Source organism: Mus caroli, chromosome 10 (genome assembly GCF_900094665.2).
Source record: "Mus caroli chromosome 10, CAROLI_EIJ_v1.1, whole genome shotgun sequence".
In the NCBI taxonomy this organism is placed as follows: domain Eukaryota; kingdom Metazoa; phylum Chordata; class Mammalia; order Rodentia; family Muridae; genus Mus; species Mus caroli.
The window spans coordinates 120,113,485-120,131,526 of NC_034579.1; the positions used below are offsets into that span (position 1 = coordinate 120,113,485).

The 18,042-nt window shown below is 45.6% G+C and overlaps 1 protein-coding gene and 1 pseudogene across 1 annotated transcript; both read left to right on the top strand.

The window, feature by feature from the left end:
- The first annotated feature begins 401 nt into the window (after positions 1–401).
- On the top strand, positions 402–8,909 carry LOC110302924 (retinol dehydrogenase 16-like). The gene is made up of 4 exons (XM_021173739.1): positions 402–919; positions 3,572–3,830; positions 5,321–5,484; positions 5,956–8,909. Exons 1-4 carry the CDS (start codon positions 607–609, stop codon positions 6,171–6,173), a joined length of 954 nt encoding a protein of 317 aa, XP_021029398.1. The 5' UTR covers positions 402–606; the 3' UTR covers positions 6,174–8,909.
- A 7,933-nt stretch (positions 8,910–16,842) lies between these two features.
- The window catches only part of LOC110303347, a 67,859-nt pseudogene continuing 66,659 nt past the window's right edge, over positions 16,843–18,042 (top strand).

The window sequence follows — 18,042 nt, forward strand, 5'->3', positions numbered from 1 at the left end:
AACCAGGACAGTTTATCTTTGAGGTCAGCTGCCACATTTGTGACCTTCACTCCCCTGTCCCAGACAAGGCAACTGATACCTTCTTGCCCTCTCCTATGGCATTAGTTTCCTGTGCTCCAGCAAGGAATGACAGTGATTTAGTCTGCCCAAGGAAATGAATGTTGAGAAATGAATTTTGTTGTAAATTTGTCCAGAGTCCAAGGCTACATTTGCAATAGTGTTCTATCTATGCTCAGATGGGGCCATGGGCACACAGAGCCTGAGCCTGGGCCTTGACGGATGTGGGCCATGAGTCATTAGTCTTAGACAATCTCACACACATAAGAGGGAAGAAAGGTGTGGACCAATTAGAGAGGTGTTTTTTAAGTAGGAGGTGCCCAGGGGCATTTGCTTATCAGCACAGAAAATCAGTTTAAGGACTGGAGAAGTGGAGCAGGATTAAAGGAAAGAAAAGCAAGTTCTAGAGAGAGACGATCAGAAAGGAACAACTGTCATACTTGCTAGAAGTCTGTAGGCTATGCTGCCTGCCACAGTTTTTTGCATTCCTATTACTCTCGTCTGAAAACGGGGCAGGCTCATTTTGTCCTGAAAGCAGCTGTGTAAACCATGTGGCTCTACCTGGTGGCACTGGTGGGCCTGTGGACGCTCCTTCGCTTCTTCAGGGAGAGGCAGGTGGTGAGCCATCTCCAAGACAAGTATGTCTTCATCACGGGCTGTGACTCTGGCTTTGGGAACCTGCTGGCCAGACAGCTGGACAGGAGAGGCATGAGGGTGATGGCTGCATGTCTGATGGAGAAGGGAGCCGAGGAGCTGAGGAACAAGACATCTGACAGGCTGGAGACAGTGATCCTGGATGTCACCAAGACAGAGAGTATTGTGGCAGCCACTCAGTGGGTGAAGGAGCGTGTTGGAGACAGAGGTACCACTGAGATTCCTGTCTGTGCTGCTGGTTTGTCTCCCTGTTTGAAGGGGGCCCCCCTTTATACTCCCTGGCCAGATCCCTAATGGGGTTTGGGGGCCCTGAAGTAACCCAGCACATCACCTGAGTACTCTCTCTTCCCTCTCCAGCCCCTACCTTCTGTCTCCCAAGTGCTCTGGTCTTGGTAAGAAGGTGCCCTGGTGAGAACTTACCCCCTTCACCTTCCTGTCTCTGCTCTGTCATCTTTTCTATGCAGAAAATCTAGATTGCTGGATGCCACGTGCCACGTTAGAGCAGGGTACCTTTTGGAGCAGAGGATGGGACTTGGCCCTGGGCTGTGTGTGCAGGACATCTGGAGCCATGCTGGGGTGGATCACTTGAGTCAACAGCATACGTGCTCTTACCTTTCAGCTGTGTCCTCTGTGGAGGGAGACATGATTGTTCTGTGTACAGAGCAGGCCAGAGCAGCTTAAGGACTGACTAGGGGGACTAAATACTAGGAACGGGGTTGCTCTTCTTTGAATATTCTAGTAGTTAGGAAAAAAAATGGAGTGGTTTAAAGGAACCTAAGAATAAATAGAAAACATAGTCATTGTTCAAAACACTAGAGAACAGAAAAACGGTCAACCTGTAATTCACAGTCTGTGATTCACCCACCCAGTGGATAAAAACTAGTAACACTTTGACTGTATGTGTTAAAATGAATACATTCTTTTCTCTTTAAAAAGGTGAGGACTTTTTAACCACTTCAATAACGTTTCTTTGAATGACAATACCTAATGAACTAGAAAATCCTAACCTCTAACAATACCCCACTGTTTTAACTTTTGAGTCAGAAACTCCCATTGTTTAGTATATTTATGTTTACTTTTGCTTCTTTTTTTTTGCCTCTGTAAGACAGGGTTTCTCTGTGTAGCCCAGGCTGTTCTGGAACTCACTATGTAGACCAGGCTGGCCAAGGTCTACCTGCCTCTGCCTGTGGAGTGCAGGGACTAAATGTTGTGCGCCACTGCTGCAGGGCTTGAGACAGGATCTCTATACAGAGCTGGCCTTGAACTCATGATCTTTCTGTCTCAGCCTCCTTTGCATGGGGATTGCAGGTATGTGTTGCCACCCCCAACTTGTTTCCTACATTTATGGTCATAAGTAGTATTCTTGTAAGCAGTTTTAGTAAACGTGTTTTAGGATTCTAAGAGTAAAGTGTCTTGGTTAAACAGTTTACATCTCTCTCTAGAAGGGCAAGGTATGATTTTTGGACTGATAGGTCACATGGTTTTTGGACCAATTTTTCTTTTGGTTCTCTCTCTTTCTTTCTTTCTCTCTCTTTCTTTCTTTCTTTCTTTCTTTCTTTCTTTCTTTCTTTCTTTCTTTCTTTCTTTCTTTCTTCCTTCCTTCCTTCCTTCCTTCCTTCCTTCCTTCCTTCCTCTCTCTCTCTCTTTTTTTTTTTAAAGATTTTTATTTATTTTATTTATATGAGCACACTGTAGCTATCTTCAGACACCCCAGAAGAGGGCATCGGATCCCATTACAGATGGTTGTGAGCCACTGTGTGGTTGTTGCTGGGAATTGAACTCAGGACCTCTGGAAGAACCCACAGTGCTCTTAAATGCTGAGCCATCTCTCCAGCCCGGACCAAGTTTTTAAAGTTAGCAAGCACCACAGTTGCCTTATGTTGCTTAGCTGATCTGGCACGGTGGGTAAAAGTGAAGAGTTGCTGTTGAGGGCCACAGCACTTACCAGGTGGCTGCTGGGGATCTGTAGCTTAGTGACTAGACAGACACTCGTCTGTGTCCTGTGGGAGAATGGAGAGAGAGAGCTGTTTTCTGAGGCAGAGGGTGGGGCTGTGCTGTAGCGTCGCCTGCTCTTTCAGGTTAGCCTTGTATTTTGTAAGCACCTCACAGAAGTTTCTCAGTATCGATTCTGGATGTGTCAAGGTGTGTGGGCTTGAAGACACACCCTCAGGTGGGGGTGCTGTCTACTTTGTTTGGTCTTATGCCATTTTTGTTTATTTGGTTGTTTAGAAAAGATCTACCTCCTGGGATTCACAGATTTATGGAGGCCATTGGTCCAGTAGGCTCCTGTCTAGATTCCCCCCCCCCCCCCCCGCCCAGTTCTAGGATTACAAGCAAGCCACCGTTCTTGGCTTTTAAGGTGGCTTGTGGGCAATAGCTCAGGTCCTTATGCTTGGGAGGCGAGCACTGTGCAGACTGAGGTACAAATCCAGATCTTTACTCTTAGAGCGGTGTGTGGAACTGCTCAGAGAGCTCTGGAGATAGATAGGACTGAAAGAGTAAGGTTCTCACTCATCTCATCTCTGCAAGGATGGCACCAATCTGCGAAACAGAGTTCCATGGTTTCCACATTAACAAAGGTGACAGTGTCTTCAACATCTGCTCTTAAATTTAGCAAGAAGGGACTACCTGTTGGCTCCTACGCAAGAAGCTGGGCCATGAAGACTTCAGGGATGAAGGTGTCCATGCTCAAAGCCAGCAGTCTCAGGCATGAGTTCCTCTACCCTGTGGATACCTTGTTCTTGTTCATTGCATCCTATTCTCCAGTAAACACGTGTCAAAGTGTGCTTATCTTGTTGAATGTGCATTTCATCCATAATTAAACCTGTGTTGTGTGACTCTCTCCTTCCACTGTCCCCAGGACTCTGGGGCCTGGTCAACAACGCTGGCATCTCCATCCCCTTGGGTCCCAATGAGTGGATGAAAAAACAGGACTTTGCAAGTGTACTGGATGTGAACTTGTTGGGCATGATCGAGGTGACTCTGAGCATGCTGCCCTTAGTGAGGAAGGCGAGGGGCCGTGTGGTCAACGTCTCCAGCGTCATGGGCCGAGTGTCTCTCTTTGGTGGTGGTTACTGCATCTCCAAGTATGGTGTAGAGGCCTTCTCAGACTCCCTCAGGTACTGGAAGGGAAGGGGTCCCCAAGGGGAGCTTTGATAGGGTTTTTATTTAATCACAGTCTTTATGTCCCCATCATGGGGCTGGAGAGATAGCTCAGAGGTAAAGAGAATTAGCTGCTTTTCCCAAGGTCCTGAGTTCAAGTCCCAGGAACCACACGGTGGCTCACAATCATCTATAATGAAATCTATCTTTTTAAATAAATAAATAAATAAATAAATAAATAAATAAATAAATAGCTAGCTAGCTAGCCTGACCTTCGTTGGAGGTAAGCAGTCATTCGCTGGGAAACACCTTCTCTTGTCTATGGCTGAGGTAGGACTGAGCCATAAGTTCAGTTATTCTATTTGTTTATTTGTTGAAGACAGGGTCTCACTATGTAATCTTGGCTGCCCAGGAATTCACTAGGTAGACCAGGCTGGCCTCAAACCCTTACAGATCCATCCTGAGTGCTGGAATTAAAGGTGTGTGCCACCATGCCAGGCGAGATCAGTTAATAGTATGGAGGAGGATGCAAACTTGGAACATGGTTTTTGAGTTAGAGTTGGACCTGAGGCAATGTGGGCAGAGTTTGGAGCCTTAATCTTGAGTGATGTTTAACTTGAGGATGTCCGTGAGGTAGACCGAGCAGCTCATTCAGTCCAGTACGTACTTTCCAGACTTACAGGAGTCTACCATCCCCTCACTGCAGAATCACAAGGTTCTCTCTCTGACCGTAATCACACTGGCAGCTGAGAGCTTGAACGTCTGGGGTTGGGGTCAGGGGACTACTGTGGCCATCCTTTGAAGTGGTTATCTCCAGTTAGTCATTGATGAGAGAGTAGTTATTAGTCCTTGGGTCCTATAGGAAGAGTCCAAACAGGAACCCGGCACCCTTGTTAGGAAGACCACTGGGAAAATCTATCCACCTTAGGCTTGGTGTGAGCATTAACTGATAGAGAAAGCTGCTGGCCCCTACTCAACAAAAGGAAAAGTCAGGCGACACAGGCAGGAGGCTGAGTAGCTGAGCATGTGCAGGCTTGTAGGGAGTCTGAGGGCCATTGGCAAGGATGAATGTTTATTATGAACCTGCCAAGGCAGATGGAAGAGGTTGAGCCATTTGGGCCAGGTAACCTGTCAGCTGCAGAGACCAGGCTGACTGTGATCTGAGGCTCGAGGACGATACCAACAGGATCCAGCCGGGAGCTGACCTGTGAGCTTCCTGGGATGGGTTTAGAGAAGCAGTAAAACCAAGAGTGAGGAGGAGGTGCCTTGGGCAAGGACGAGCAACTTTTGCATCTGGCGTTCATTGAGAAGTTTTACCTGCACCCGCCAAATACTGTGTGACATTCAAAAGCACAGAGGCGATGCCTGTACAAGCTTTATCCCTACTTGCTGCACATCCCCGATGCAATTCTTCACCACAGACTGTTACTGGCATGCTACGGTATTCTTATTCAGAGTCTTTTCATGGAAAGACCCCTCAAGCCCTTGACATCTGTCTGTCTTGCAGGAGGGAACTCTCCTATTTTGGGGTGAAGGTGGCTATTATAGAGCCTGGAGGCTTCAAGACTTGTGTGACAAGTAGTGACAGGCTATCATCAAACACCAAGATGATCTGGGACAAGGCCAGCTCGGAAGTCAAAGAGATCTATGGCGAGAAGTTTTTATTATTCTGTGAGTGGATTTTGGGGGAACAAAGCCAACTTGAGTCTACAATTCTGAATCTATTGTTAGTGTTGCCAGCAGGGCCCCCCCCCAGGTGTTTCTTCTGGTAGCAGGTAGGCACCTCACCACATAAAGGGATCCTGGCTACTAGACATGAGGCTATGATTTATAGGAGCCCCTCAATATAATGAGATCAAAGCTAAAACAGATACAGGAAGAAGTATTTTCCATGAGCCTGGGCTTTCTCCAACTATTGGGGAGACTATATAATGATCTCAAGAGAAACACAGCAGGCTCAGTATTCACCAGTTTTTCCTGGTGGCTTGGTTGTGGTCCTTGTGAGGAACTAGGACAGGCTGGGCTTGGGTTTCAGACACATGGATTCTCCCACATAGAGAATGGAAGTTCTCCTCTATGCTGCTGTAAGACAGGAGTGGTGGGAGCTAAATGACCACCTGAATCATTCCTCATTCTGCATAGATCTGAAAAACCTAAACGAATTGGACCAGAAGTGCAACAAGGACCTGTCTGTGGTGACTGACTGCATGGAGCACGCTCTGACTGCCTGCCACCCTCGCACCCGATACTCAGCAGGCTGGGATGCCAAGTTCTTCTTCCTCCCCTTGAGCTACCTGCCCACCTTTCTTGTGGATGCCCTTCTCTACTGGACTTCCATGAAGCCTGAGAAAGCCCTCTGAAGTGTTCACCTATGCGTGTACCTGGGGAGATGTAGGTAGAGTTTGAGAGAGAATATTTAGGGGAAATTAGGAGGGTTGAGGGAGGGAGTTTATTACTCTGGGGTTCTTAGTCAACACACTTCATCTCATTAATTCTCCTATGATAGTACTCAAGACAGATGATGACCAAAGAAATAGGCAAAGAATTCTACCAAGGGATTCAGTTAAAAAAAAGGTGGCTGATGCCCAGACTATGAGCATCATGGCTACCATGAAGGTCGACACAGATGAGGAGGCTGGGACCAGATTGTGCCAAGCACTCTTCTGTATCCTCCTCTGCAGGAAATGCACGTGCCCTGGCTAGTTTAAACCCTTATGGAGCATGGAAGTGTCCCTGCTCTGAAGTCACCTGAGACCATGGTGTAGGGTCTGAGAGAGTCACTAATAAAGCTAGCACCCATGTCCTGGAGTCAGGTTGGCAGGCCCTGGGTGGGAGGTTCAGTTCCCGGTCGTGAAACCTAGCAGAGGATGGAGATACTATTTTTTTTTTTTTAAATCATGGCTTTTGGACTCTTTACTTTTAGAGCAAAGTATGAGGTCATCTCCTGTACCCTGTGATTTAAATTATGGCTTTTCTGGTTAGTGAGGTTTGGATCACAGGGGTCAGGGTTGGCACAGGCCAGCAGGCTTTCTGAGTTGCAGACTCACTAAATGACCATGCTTTCCTGCAGACCCACTAGGTGACCATCCCTTGCTGCAGACTCACTAAGTGACCATCCCTTCCTGCATATTCACTAATTGACCGTATCTTACCTGCAGAATCAGGAAGTTGCCATCCCTTCCTGCAGACCCAATACATGATAATCAATTCCCTGCAGACTCACTAAGTGACCATCCCTTTCCTGCAGACCCATTAAGTGATCATTCCTTCCCTGCAGACCCATTAAGTGACCATTCCTTCATATAAGTATCACTAACTGACCATTATAACAAAACCCTTCTGATTTTCTGTCTGAACTTGTCCCAGGCCACTTCTCATGTCCCCTCCCTCTGTCCCACTGCCACACTCCTCCAGCAGCATGCAGAAATTGTCTTTCTTATCTCTTGTCTTTCATTTTATGGACAATATTTGCAAAAGATCAAGGCTCTTTAACTCCCATGGCTTCTGAGACTTGGCTCTGCCTGGTGCTAGGTTGGTGAATCTCAAGAATAGACTGAGCAGGGACAGCATGTGTGGAAGAGACAGAATCCTGGGCTCAGTTCAGACTTGCCCTTGGGAGGGATTTCCATAGATGCCTGACTCCTATTCTCTCAGTAGAAATGTGGGGGCTGAGGTGCCACAAGAGAAAATTGTAAATAAACAATAATTTCTGGATTAATGAAAATAGAAATTCCAACCCTATCATGTGCCTGGCCATCCATTTAACTTATGTTATTTTGAAAGCTTTGTTTTAGGACCTTTGAGCATATGTTTGTATATCTGTATGTTTCATGTGTGGGAGTGCCCTAAGATGTGAGAAGGAAGATGAGGGCCATTGGTTACAAGAAGTTTTCAGCCATATAATGTGGGTATCAGGAATTGAATTTGGGTTTGCCATAAGAGCAGGAAGCACTGTTTTTTTCTAATTTTTTATTAAATATTTTCTTTATTTACATTACAAATGTTATCCCCTTTCCTAGTTTCCCCTCCGAAAAACCCCATCCCCCTCCACCCCCCCTGCTCACCAACCCACACACTCCCGCTTCCTGGCTCTGGCATTCCTTTACACTGGGGCATACAGCCTTCATAGGACCAAGGACCTCTCCTCCCATTGATGACCAACAAGGCCATCCTCTGCTACATGTGCGGCTGGAGCCATGGGTCCCTCCATGTGTACTCTTTGGTTGGTGGTTTAGTCCGTGGGAGCTCTGGGGGTGCTAGTTGGTTCATATTGTTGTTCCTCCTATGGGGCTGCAAACCCCTTCAGCTCCTTGGGTCCCTTCTCTAGTTCCTTCATTGGGGACCCTGTGCTCAGTCCACTGTATGACTGAGAGCACCCATCTCTGTATTTGTCAGGCACTGGTAGAACCCTTCAGGAGACAGCTTTATCAGGTTCCTGTCAGTAAGCTCTTGTTGGCATCTACAATAGTGTCTGGGTTTGATGACTGTATATGGGATGGATACCCAGGTGGGGCAGTCTCTGGATGGCCTTTCCTTCAGTCTCTGCTCCACACTTCGTAACTCCTCTCATGGGTATTTTGTTTTCCCTTCTAAGAAGGACCGAAGTATCTACACTTTTTCTTTCTTTCGTTTTTTTGTTTTGGTTTGGTTTTTTTAGACAGGGTTTCTCTGTGTAGCCCTGGCTGCCCTGGAACTCACTCTGTAGACCAGGCTGGCCTCGAACTCAGAAATCCGCCTGCCTGTGCCTCCCAAGTGCTGGGATTAAAGGCGTGTGCCACCACACCCAGCTAGTCTTCCTTTTTCTTGAGCTTCAGGTGGTCTGTGAATTGTATCTTGGGTATTCAAAGCTTCTGGGCTAATACCCACTTATCACTGAGTGCATACCATGAGTGTGTGTTCTTTTATGATTGGGTTACCTCACTCAGGATGATATTTTCTAGTTCCATCCAATTGCCTAAGAATTTCATAAATTCATTGTTTTTAATAGCTGAGAAGTACTCCATTGTGTAAATGTATCACATTTTCTGTATCCATTCCTCTGTTGAGGGACATCTGGGTTCTTTCCAGCTTCTGGCTATTAAAAATAAGGCTGCTATGAACATAGTGAAGCATGTGTCCTTCTTACATGTTGGAGCATCTTCTGGGTATATACTCAGGAGTGGTATTGAAAGACCCCGTGAGGAGCCCCTCGCTCAAGTCTGGAGACAATAGCGGACACCCAAGAACTCATAAGAGTCCAAGCTTGATGCAAACCACATGACTCATATCCCACACAGGGATAGAGGAGTCAACCTTGAGGGGAAGGGGTCCCAGTTTTTATAGGCCCTTAGCGGGGAAAGGAGAAGGGGGGATTTCCAGATCTAAACAATGTAAAATGATTGATTTCTCAAGAAATGAGTATGGGAGGGAAACAAGGAAAGAGTCTAATGTAGGTGCAGTAACTCTGGATTGGCCCCAGCTGTGGTTGCTGGGGAGATTTTCTGACTCTATCTTAGCAACCAATATCACAAACACCTGGCAGTGAGATGCAGCAGTGGGCACATACCTGGGTTCAAGGAACGGTCAGAACATTGGCAGACACATGGGTTCAAGGAGCGGCCAGAGCATTGTGCACCTCTATTTTTCTAAATCAGTGAAGCTACTTCTACTAACAATGAAATCTATTTTGCCAATTTCAGGACTTCTGTGACCTTTTACATTCTGTCAGGATCTTTCAGTATTACTGGGTCCTCAGGTATTACTATGTCCAATTTTCTGAGGAACTGCCAAACTGATTTCCAGAGTGGTTGTATCAGCTTGCAATCCCACCAGCAATGGAGGAGTGTTCCTCTTTCACCACATCCTCGCCAGCATCTGCTGTCACCTGAGTTTTTGATCTTAGCCATTCTGACTGCTGTGGGATGGAATCTCAGGGTTGTTTTGATTTGCATTTCCCTGATGACTGAGGATGTTGAACATTTCTTTAGGTACTTCTCAGCCATTCGGTATTCCTCAGTTGAGAATTCCGAGTGTCCTTGCAAATGGGCATAGATGTTCAGAATTGAGAGTTCTTCTTGGTAGAGTTTTCCTTTGATGAGTATGAAGTGTCCATCCTTATCTTTTTTGATGACTTTTGGTTGAAAGTTGATTTCATCCGATATTAGAATGGCTACTCCCACTTGTTTCTTGGGACTGTTTGCTTGGAAGATTGTTTTCCAGCTCTTTACTCTGAGGTAGTGTTTGTCTTTGACATTGAGGTACATTTCCTTTATGCAGCAATGTGCTGGGTCCTGTTTATATATCCAGTTTGTTAGTCTATGTCTTTTTTATTGGGGAATTGAGTCCATTGATGTTAAGAGATATTAAGGAATAGTGATTGATGCTCCCTATTATTATTGATGTTATTTTTATGTTCATGTGGTTATCTTGTTAAAAGAAGATTATTTTCTTGCTTTTTCTAGAGTGTAGTTTTCCTCCTTGTGTTGGCGTTTTCCATCTATTATTCTTTGTAGGGCTGGATTTGTGGAAAGATGTTGTGTAAATTTGGTTTTGTCATGGAATATCTTGGTTTCTTCATTTATGGTAATTGAGAGTTTTGCTGGGTATAGTAGTATGGGTTGGCAATTGTGTTCTCTTAGGGTCTGTATAACATCTGTCCAGGATCTTCTGGCTTTTATAGTCTCTGGTGAGAAGTCTGGTGTAATTCTGATAGGTCTGCCTTTATATGTTACTTGACCTTTTTCCCTTACTGCTTTTAATATTCTTTCTTTGTTTAGTGTGTTTGGTGTTTTGATTATTATGTGACGGGAGGAATTTCTTTTCTGGTCCAATCTATTTGGAGTTATCTAGGCTACTTGTATGTTTATGGGCATCTCTTTTTTAGGTTAGGGAAGTTTCCTTCTATAATTTTCTTGAAGGTATTTACTGGCTCTTTAAGTTGGGAATCTTCACTCTCTTGTATACCTATTATCCTTAGGTTTGGTCTTCTCATTGGGTCCTGAATTTCTTGGATGTTTTGGGTTAGGAGCTTTTTGCATTTTGCATTTTCTTTGAGTTTTCTATGGTATTTTCTGCACCTGAGATTCTCTCTTCTATTTCTTGTATTCTGTTGGTGATGCTTGCATCTGACTTCTGGTTTCTTTCCCAGGTTTTCTATCTCCAGTGTTGTTTTCCTTTGTGATTTCTTTATTATGTCTATTTCCATTTTTTAGATCCAGGATGGTTTTGTTCCGTTCCTTCACCTGTTTGGTTGTGTTTTCCCATAAATCTTTAAGAGATTTTTGTGTTTCCTCTTTAAGGTCTTCTACCTGTTTACCTGTGTTCTCTTGTATTTCTTTGTTAGTTCTTTCTTTCTTTCTTTCTTTCTTTTCTTTTCTTTCTTTCTTTTTTTTTTTGTCTTATTCTCTTGTATTTCTTTAAGGGAGTTATTTATGCCCTTCTTAAATTCCTCTATCCTCATCATGAGATGTGATTTTAAATCAGAGTCTTGCTTTTCTGGTGTGTTGGGGTAACCAGGGTTCACTGGATTCTGATGATGCCCAGTAGTCTTGTTTTTTGTTGTTTACATTCTTGCGCTTGCCTTTCATCATCTGGTTATCTCTGGTGTTAGCTGGTCTTGCTGTTTCTGACTTTGGCTCATCCCTCCTGCAAGCCTGTGTGTCAATACTCCTGGGAGACTAGTTCTCTCTGGGAGGAATTTGGGTATAGTGAGCTGTGGTACAGGGTCAGCTCTGGGGTGCAGACAGAGAACAGAAGGATCTTGTCCCCAGGTGATCTGTGGACCATGTGTTTTGATGGCTCTGTGAGTGTCCCTCTTGAGCCAGGAATTTGAAGAGAAGTGGTGGTCTTACCTGTACTCGAAGGTGTGTAGGCACTCCTGGGAGACCAGCTCTCTCCTAGTGGTATTTGTGTATGTAGCTCTGTGACACAGGATCAGCTCTGGGTGCAGATGGAGATCAGAAGACTCCTGTCCCAGGCAGCTCCTTGGTTCCTGTGTCCTGCGGTTCCGGGGTGGGTTCCTTTGAGCAGCAGTGATGGTCCTACCTGCACTCACAGTCCTGTCTGCACTCCTGGGAGGCTCACTCCCTTCTGGCACTATTTGGGTACGGAGCCCTGTGGCAGAGGATCTGCTACAGGCAGAGACGGAAACTGGAAGGCTCCTGTCCCAGGCCACCCCTTGGTTGCAGGAAGCACTCTAAATGACTGACTTATTTCTCCAGAACATGTATTTATATTTTATTTTATTTTGAGATATCTTACTACAAAACAGGTTTACTATGATCTTGGAATCTCCAGCCTTACTGTCTTTATCATTACATGGATCATACTGTAGTAACCCAACAGCATCTCTGCACTTTGTAGCCTGTGAGGACACTGGTCAGGAGGCTGGACCCATCTCAGTCCTCTGGAGAATTGTACTGGCTCCAAAGGAAAAAGGACAGAACCCAGGAAAAATCTACATCCCTAAGCATGAGTAGAGGCTGAAGAGCATCATGATGAGACAGAACCATGTGTAATTAGCAGGAAGTTCCCTGTAAAGTGGTTCAAGACTGCATCCACATCCCTGGAGGAGCCTCCTTTTCTCCTCACCCAGGATTCTGCATTGGGAGAAGCCACAGTGTACTCAGAGGGACACAGAAGGACTCTGGCTGCCACAAGAGGCTGTCTCATCCATCTATGCATGAAGAATGCACTGTACATACCCCAATCCCATGCCTCTGACCCTAGATCCTCAGCCATTAGAACACAACAGTCTTTCATTTCTGTTTCTCTGTTAAGACTAAGTAGGGGCTGTGTGGTCAAATCGAAAAACAGGCTTAACAGTGGGCCTTTTTCTACCCTTTTCAGCACTGACTCTAGACTTCACCTCTCCCCTTTTTGCATGAAGAAGAAAGGGTGGGTTTGGTCGGATACATTGCCTTTTGGGAGAAAGTGCTTCTCCTCGGCTGAGCTAGACTCCTGATCCCAGGAGATGGCTCAATTCCCATCTACCTCAGTAGATCAGAGCATCCCAGAGATCAGAAGAGCTGCAGCATTGGTCACTCACAGGGTTAGGCCTGGAATGGGATCAGCCCTCTCTACCCAGGACAGGGAAGAGTAACAGATGGATACTGTCATTTGGTTTGTGTGAGAATCTCAGGAGGGATGGATGAACTGAGGGAACATCCATGAATCAAGGAGGTGTCTCTGAGACTTTCTCTTTAATCCTGTGCCTCCTGCAATAGAGTCACACCCACTTTCCTATTCTCTCTGACTTTATCCAGAAATTACAGGGCTGTATCTAGATCCTGCTGTTTTCCAGAAGACCTTGATCCAGCAAGAGTTCCCATCACTGTCAAGGTTGATAAGGACAGGACTGTAGGAGAGAGGATTGGGAAATGACCATAGAAGGAATGCTCTAGAGAAATCACTGTTGAAGGAATACAAGATCCAAGAGCACTAATATCTGTATGTACTTTGGTCAAGAAAGGCCAGCACTACATTTTGCAAGATGCAATTCAGAGCTAGCATTCTGAGGACATGTTGGGTGCTATACTGGCTGGTTTTGTGTGTCAACTTGACACAGACTGGTGTTCACAGAGAATGGAGCTTCAGTTGGGGAAGTGCCTCCATGAGATCCAGCTGTGAGGCATTTTCTCAGTTGGTGTTCAAGAGGAGGGGCTCATTGTGGGTGATGCCATCCCTGGGCTGGTAGTCTTGGGTTCTGTGATGGTTTGTATATTCTTGGGCCAGGGAGTGACACCATTTAGAGGTGTGGCCTTGTTGGAATAGGTGTGACCTGGTTGGAGTAGGTGTGTCACTGTGCATGTGGGCTTAAGATCCTCACCCTAGTTGCCTGGAAGTCAGTCTTCCACTAGCAGCCTTTGGATGAAGATATAGAACTCTCAGCTCTGCCTGTGCCATGCCTGCCTAGATGCTGCCATGCTCCCACCTTGATGATAATGGACTGAACCTCTGAACCTGTAAGCCAGCCCCAATTAAATGTTGTTTCTTATAAGACTTTCCTTGGTCATGGTGTCTTTTCACAGTAGTAAAACCCTAACTAAGACAGGTTCTATAAGAGAGCAAACTGAGCAAGCCAGGGGAAGAAATCCAGTATGAAACATCACTCCATACCCCCTGCATCAGCTCCTGTATCCTGACCTGCCTGAGTCCTGATCCTGACCTCCTTTGGTGATAAACAGCAAGTTGGAAGTGTAAGCTAAATAAACTCTTTCCTCCCCAACTTGTATCTTGGTCATGATGTTTTGTCCAGGAATAGAAACTCCAACTAAGACAAATTGGTACCAGCATGGTGGGGTATTCCTGTTACAACCTGACCATTTTGGGGGGAGGAATGTGGAAAGACTTTGGAACTTTGAGCTAGAAGAGCCATTGGGATGTTAAGAGCTGTGTGGGATGTTCTGTAGAAGCTTGGAAGATAATGTTGAGAACAGTGTAGAAGATGGATGCCTGGCTTGTGAAATTTCAGAGGAAAGAGTAAAGACTCTTATCAGGACTGTTGCTATTTTGATTGTAAAGATTCTGAGGTTTTAGTTAGCTGGGGCTGAAGAATCAGCTGTGATTAACAAGATAACAGAACTACTAAAGGGAAACCTTTGCATTACTGGGACTGTTGATGCTGGTTAGCTGGAGCTAAGAATTTAGTGGTGATTAATAAGAGACCAGCATCATTGAGGTGAAATCTTCTGGAAAGTGTTTTCTGAAAGCACAAAGAGGCTGTGTTCCAGGGATAGCCAAGGTTTTACCTCGTGCTGCAGCAGGACTTAGTAACGTGAAAGTCACCCAGGTGGTACTGGTTTTTAAGGCATGAAGGTGTCATGGAGAGCAGCCAAGGCTCAGCACTGTGAGAGGCCATGGAAGAAAATTGGTGAAGGTGCAGCCTCAGTTGCAATTGATGGCCCAGGACTTGAATGGGTCATGCAAAGAAATTGAGGCTTGGTACCATGAAGAGGGCCTTTGAGAGGCTATTGGTGAAGCCTCATTGCAGCAGAAGAGAGCATGTTTTGGAGATGCCAGTACCATGAGATGACCACCAAGAATAGCAGCAACAGTGGAGTACAGGCAGCTAGAACCTAGAAGACAAGGTGTACAAAGGGCAGAGCTGGAGAAGTGACTCAAACCTTTGGAGGAACCTAGAAGATGGTGAGTGGATCCCAGACATTGGACAGGGGGAGTTTGATTTTGATTTTGACTTTGTGCCCTGATATTTTTCCCTCTTGAAGTAAGAAGGTATTTTAGTGGAGCCCACAGTTAAGAGACTTTGAATTTTTAAAAGACTTTGAATTTTAAAAGATATTGGATATCTTAAAGGGATTGAACATTTAATATGTAAAGACGGTGGGGCTTTTAAAGTTATTTAGATCTTGGGGATAATTAAGAAAGTAAGGGTTGAGGCTTAATAGTGATGTGTTCGTATGTCAAGTTGGCAAGGGATCAATTGTACTGGCTGGTTTTGTGTGTCAACTTTACACAAGATAGAGTTATCACAGAGAAAGGAGGTTCGGTGGGGGAAGTGCCTCCATGAGATCCAGCTATGGGACATTTTCTCAGTTGGTGATCAAAGGGGAAGGACCCATTGTGGATGGTGCCATCCCTGGTAGTCTAGAGTTCTATGAGAGAGCAAGCTGAGAAAGCCAGGGGGAAGCAAGCCAGTAAGAAACATCCCTCCATGGCCTCTGCATCAGCTCCTGCTCCCTTACCTGCTTGAATTCCAGTCCTGCATCCTTTAGTGATCATCAGCAATGTGGAAAGTGTAAGCTGAATCAACCCTTTCCTCCCCAACTTGCATCCTGGTCATGATGTTTTGTTCAGGAATAGAAACCCTAACTAAGACAGGTGCTAAGAGCCACATAAAGAATGTCCTGTATCTTCTGCAGGAGCAGGAGGAGGGACAAGATTGCAGCCAGGAGGACAAGGAGTAGCAGCACTACATCATACAGGTTCAGGCACAGTGGAGAAGGAAGAGCAGGGCAAATAGAGAGCAGTCCCAGGGGCAGCTGCCCACTGGAAGGAGAGTGGCCCAGCTTCAGATTCACAGTTCACTCAACACTGATAAAGAAGGCCCAGACCTTAATGCAGAGCTGTAATCAACCCGGTATTGGGGCACTTCCTGATAGAAACATGGTTCTTGAGAGCACAAGGACAGTCTGAATCCCTATTGGTTAGCACAGAAAGTTGTGGAAGTGCCAGGTAAGGGAATGGTGACATCATTCCTGAAGGAAGACACCAGGTTTATTTTGAGCTGAAATCAGAGAGTCAGTCAGGCATTCCCCAGAGCAGGAGTCATATGTAAAGCCCTACAAACTACTCTAGAAGTTCTGAGCAAGGCTTGCTGGGAAATTAAGTAAGACATCCTGACTCAGGTGAGACAGGGGCAGTCATAGAGGTCACAACTCAAGACAATGTGCTCATGTCTGCTTGAATTCAGGCAGCCAGGAGAAGGGCCACTTGAGAGGGAAAGTCATTTCCTTCCTCATATCTACTCTGGGAGTCCTGATGTGTCTGGGGTCCCAGCCCCACCACCTAGCGTTCCTTTGAGGTCAGCTTTCCATGTGTGGGGCTGGCCATCCCTCTACCTTCCCAGGAGCTGCTGTATTAGGAAGGCACCAATTCTCCCTGTCCTCTCCTGTAAGTTGTCCTGAGTCCAAGCATAGGTTACCAATAGTTTCTCATTATGCTCACAATATCCTGGTTTGTGGTTCCAGAGTGCAAGTTGCAAAGTCTGGGACTGGACCATGGGCTATGTGTAATGACACACACATATATTCCCACATGAGTGCAGGAAGCAAAGATCATAAGATAATAAATATGTGTCACTGAACATCAGTGATGTTTTCCTTGGCAGTGAGATAGGGAGAGGCAAAGGGCATTATATGTCTTTTGATCAGAAAAGGTCAGTGACCAGAGACTGAGTCATTAATAGTTATAGGGATGCAGAGGACTTCACATCAGAAGCCTGGAATCCTCAATGCCTACACGTTCCTGTGTGAGCAGAGGCCAGGCTCAGTTTGACACAGTATCTCTCTCTCTGCTTGACTTCTACAAACCATGTGGCTCTTTCTAGTGGCACTGGTGGGCCTGTGGACTCTCCTGTGCTTCTTCAGGGAGAGGCAGGTGGTGAGCCATCTCCAAGATAAGTATGTCTTCATCACGGGCTGTGACTCTGGCTTTGGGAACCTGCTGGCCAGACAGCTGGACAGGAGAGGCATGAGGGTGCTGGCTGCATGTCTGANGGAGAAGGGAGCNGAGGAGCTGAGGAACAAGACATCTGACAGGCTGGAGACAGTGATCCTGGATGTCACCAAGACAGAGAGTATTGTGGCAGCCACTCAGTGGGTGAAGGAGCGTGTTGGGAACAGAGGTACCACTGAGAGTCCTGTCTGTGCTGTTCATTTTCTGTCTTTGAGTGAAGGGAAGGCCTGTGTAGTCCTGAAAAGATTCCCGGTGGGAGTCAGGGTGGAGTTGGTGTGACTNCAGATTCTGCCCTTCTCCAGCACATTAGTCTGTCCTCTTACCTCTACACTGAGTCCTCCAAGCTGTGTGTTCCTAGTCAGCTGGTGCCTTGGGAAGTTTTCATGTCCAAATTCTTCTCCGTCCTCTTTGACTTTGTATGTAGAAAGACGGGATTGTTGGCTCCTGAGTCCTAGGATAGAGACTGTGAGGAGGGAGGCAAGCCTTGGGCTCCTAGGATCTGGTCTCTGTGAAGGTCATGTGCCAGTGTGTATGTGCTCGCTCAGTTCTGGAACATGTTCTCATGCAGTACCTGTGCACCTTGGCAGGGAGAGTCATAATCATTGCCATGCTTAAGCCCAAAGTCAAGGAAAACTTAGGACAGAAAAAGCTGGGACGTGGTCTCTCTCTTACACACACACACACACACACACACACACACACACACACACACACACCACTGCCTTGTCAATCTCTTTCTCCCTTTGTCTCTCCCTCCACCATTTTTGTTATTATTTAAATGATAAATTTAAATAAAAAGAAGTTAGAAGCAGTTATTGTTCTAAACTCTAGACATGTCAAACTACAATTAACCTCCAATTTACTATCCAGTGTATAAAAACCAGTAGCACTTTGACCTGAAGAGTTAATGTATGTGTTTTCTTTCCATTTGAAAAATGTAAGCTTCTCTCTTTTTTTAGCTACTTTGCCACTTAAAGAACATTAGTTACAATAATAATATTCACTGAATTAAAATAAATTGACCCTTAACCAAGACCCACTAATTTTAGCATTTGT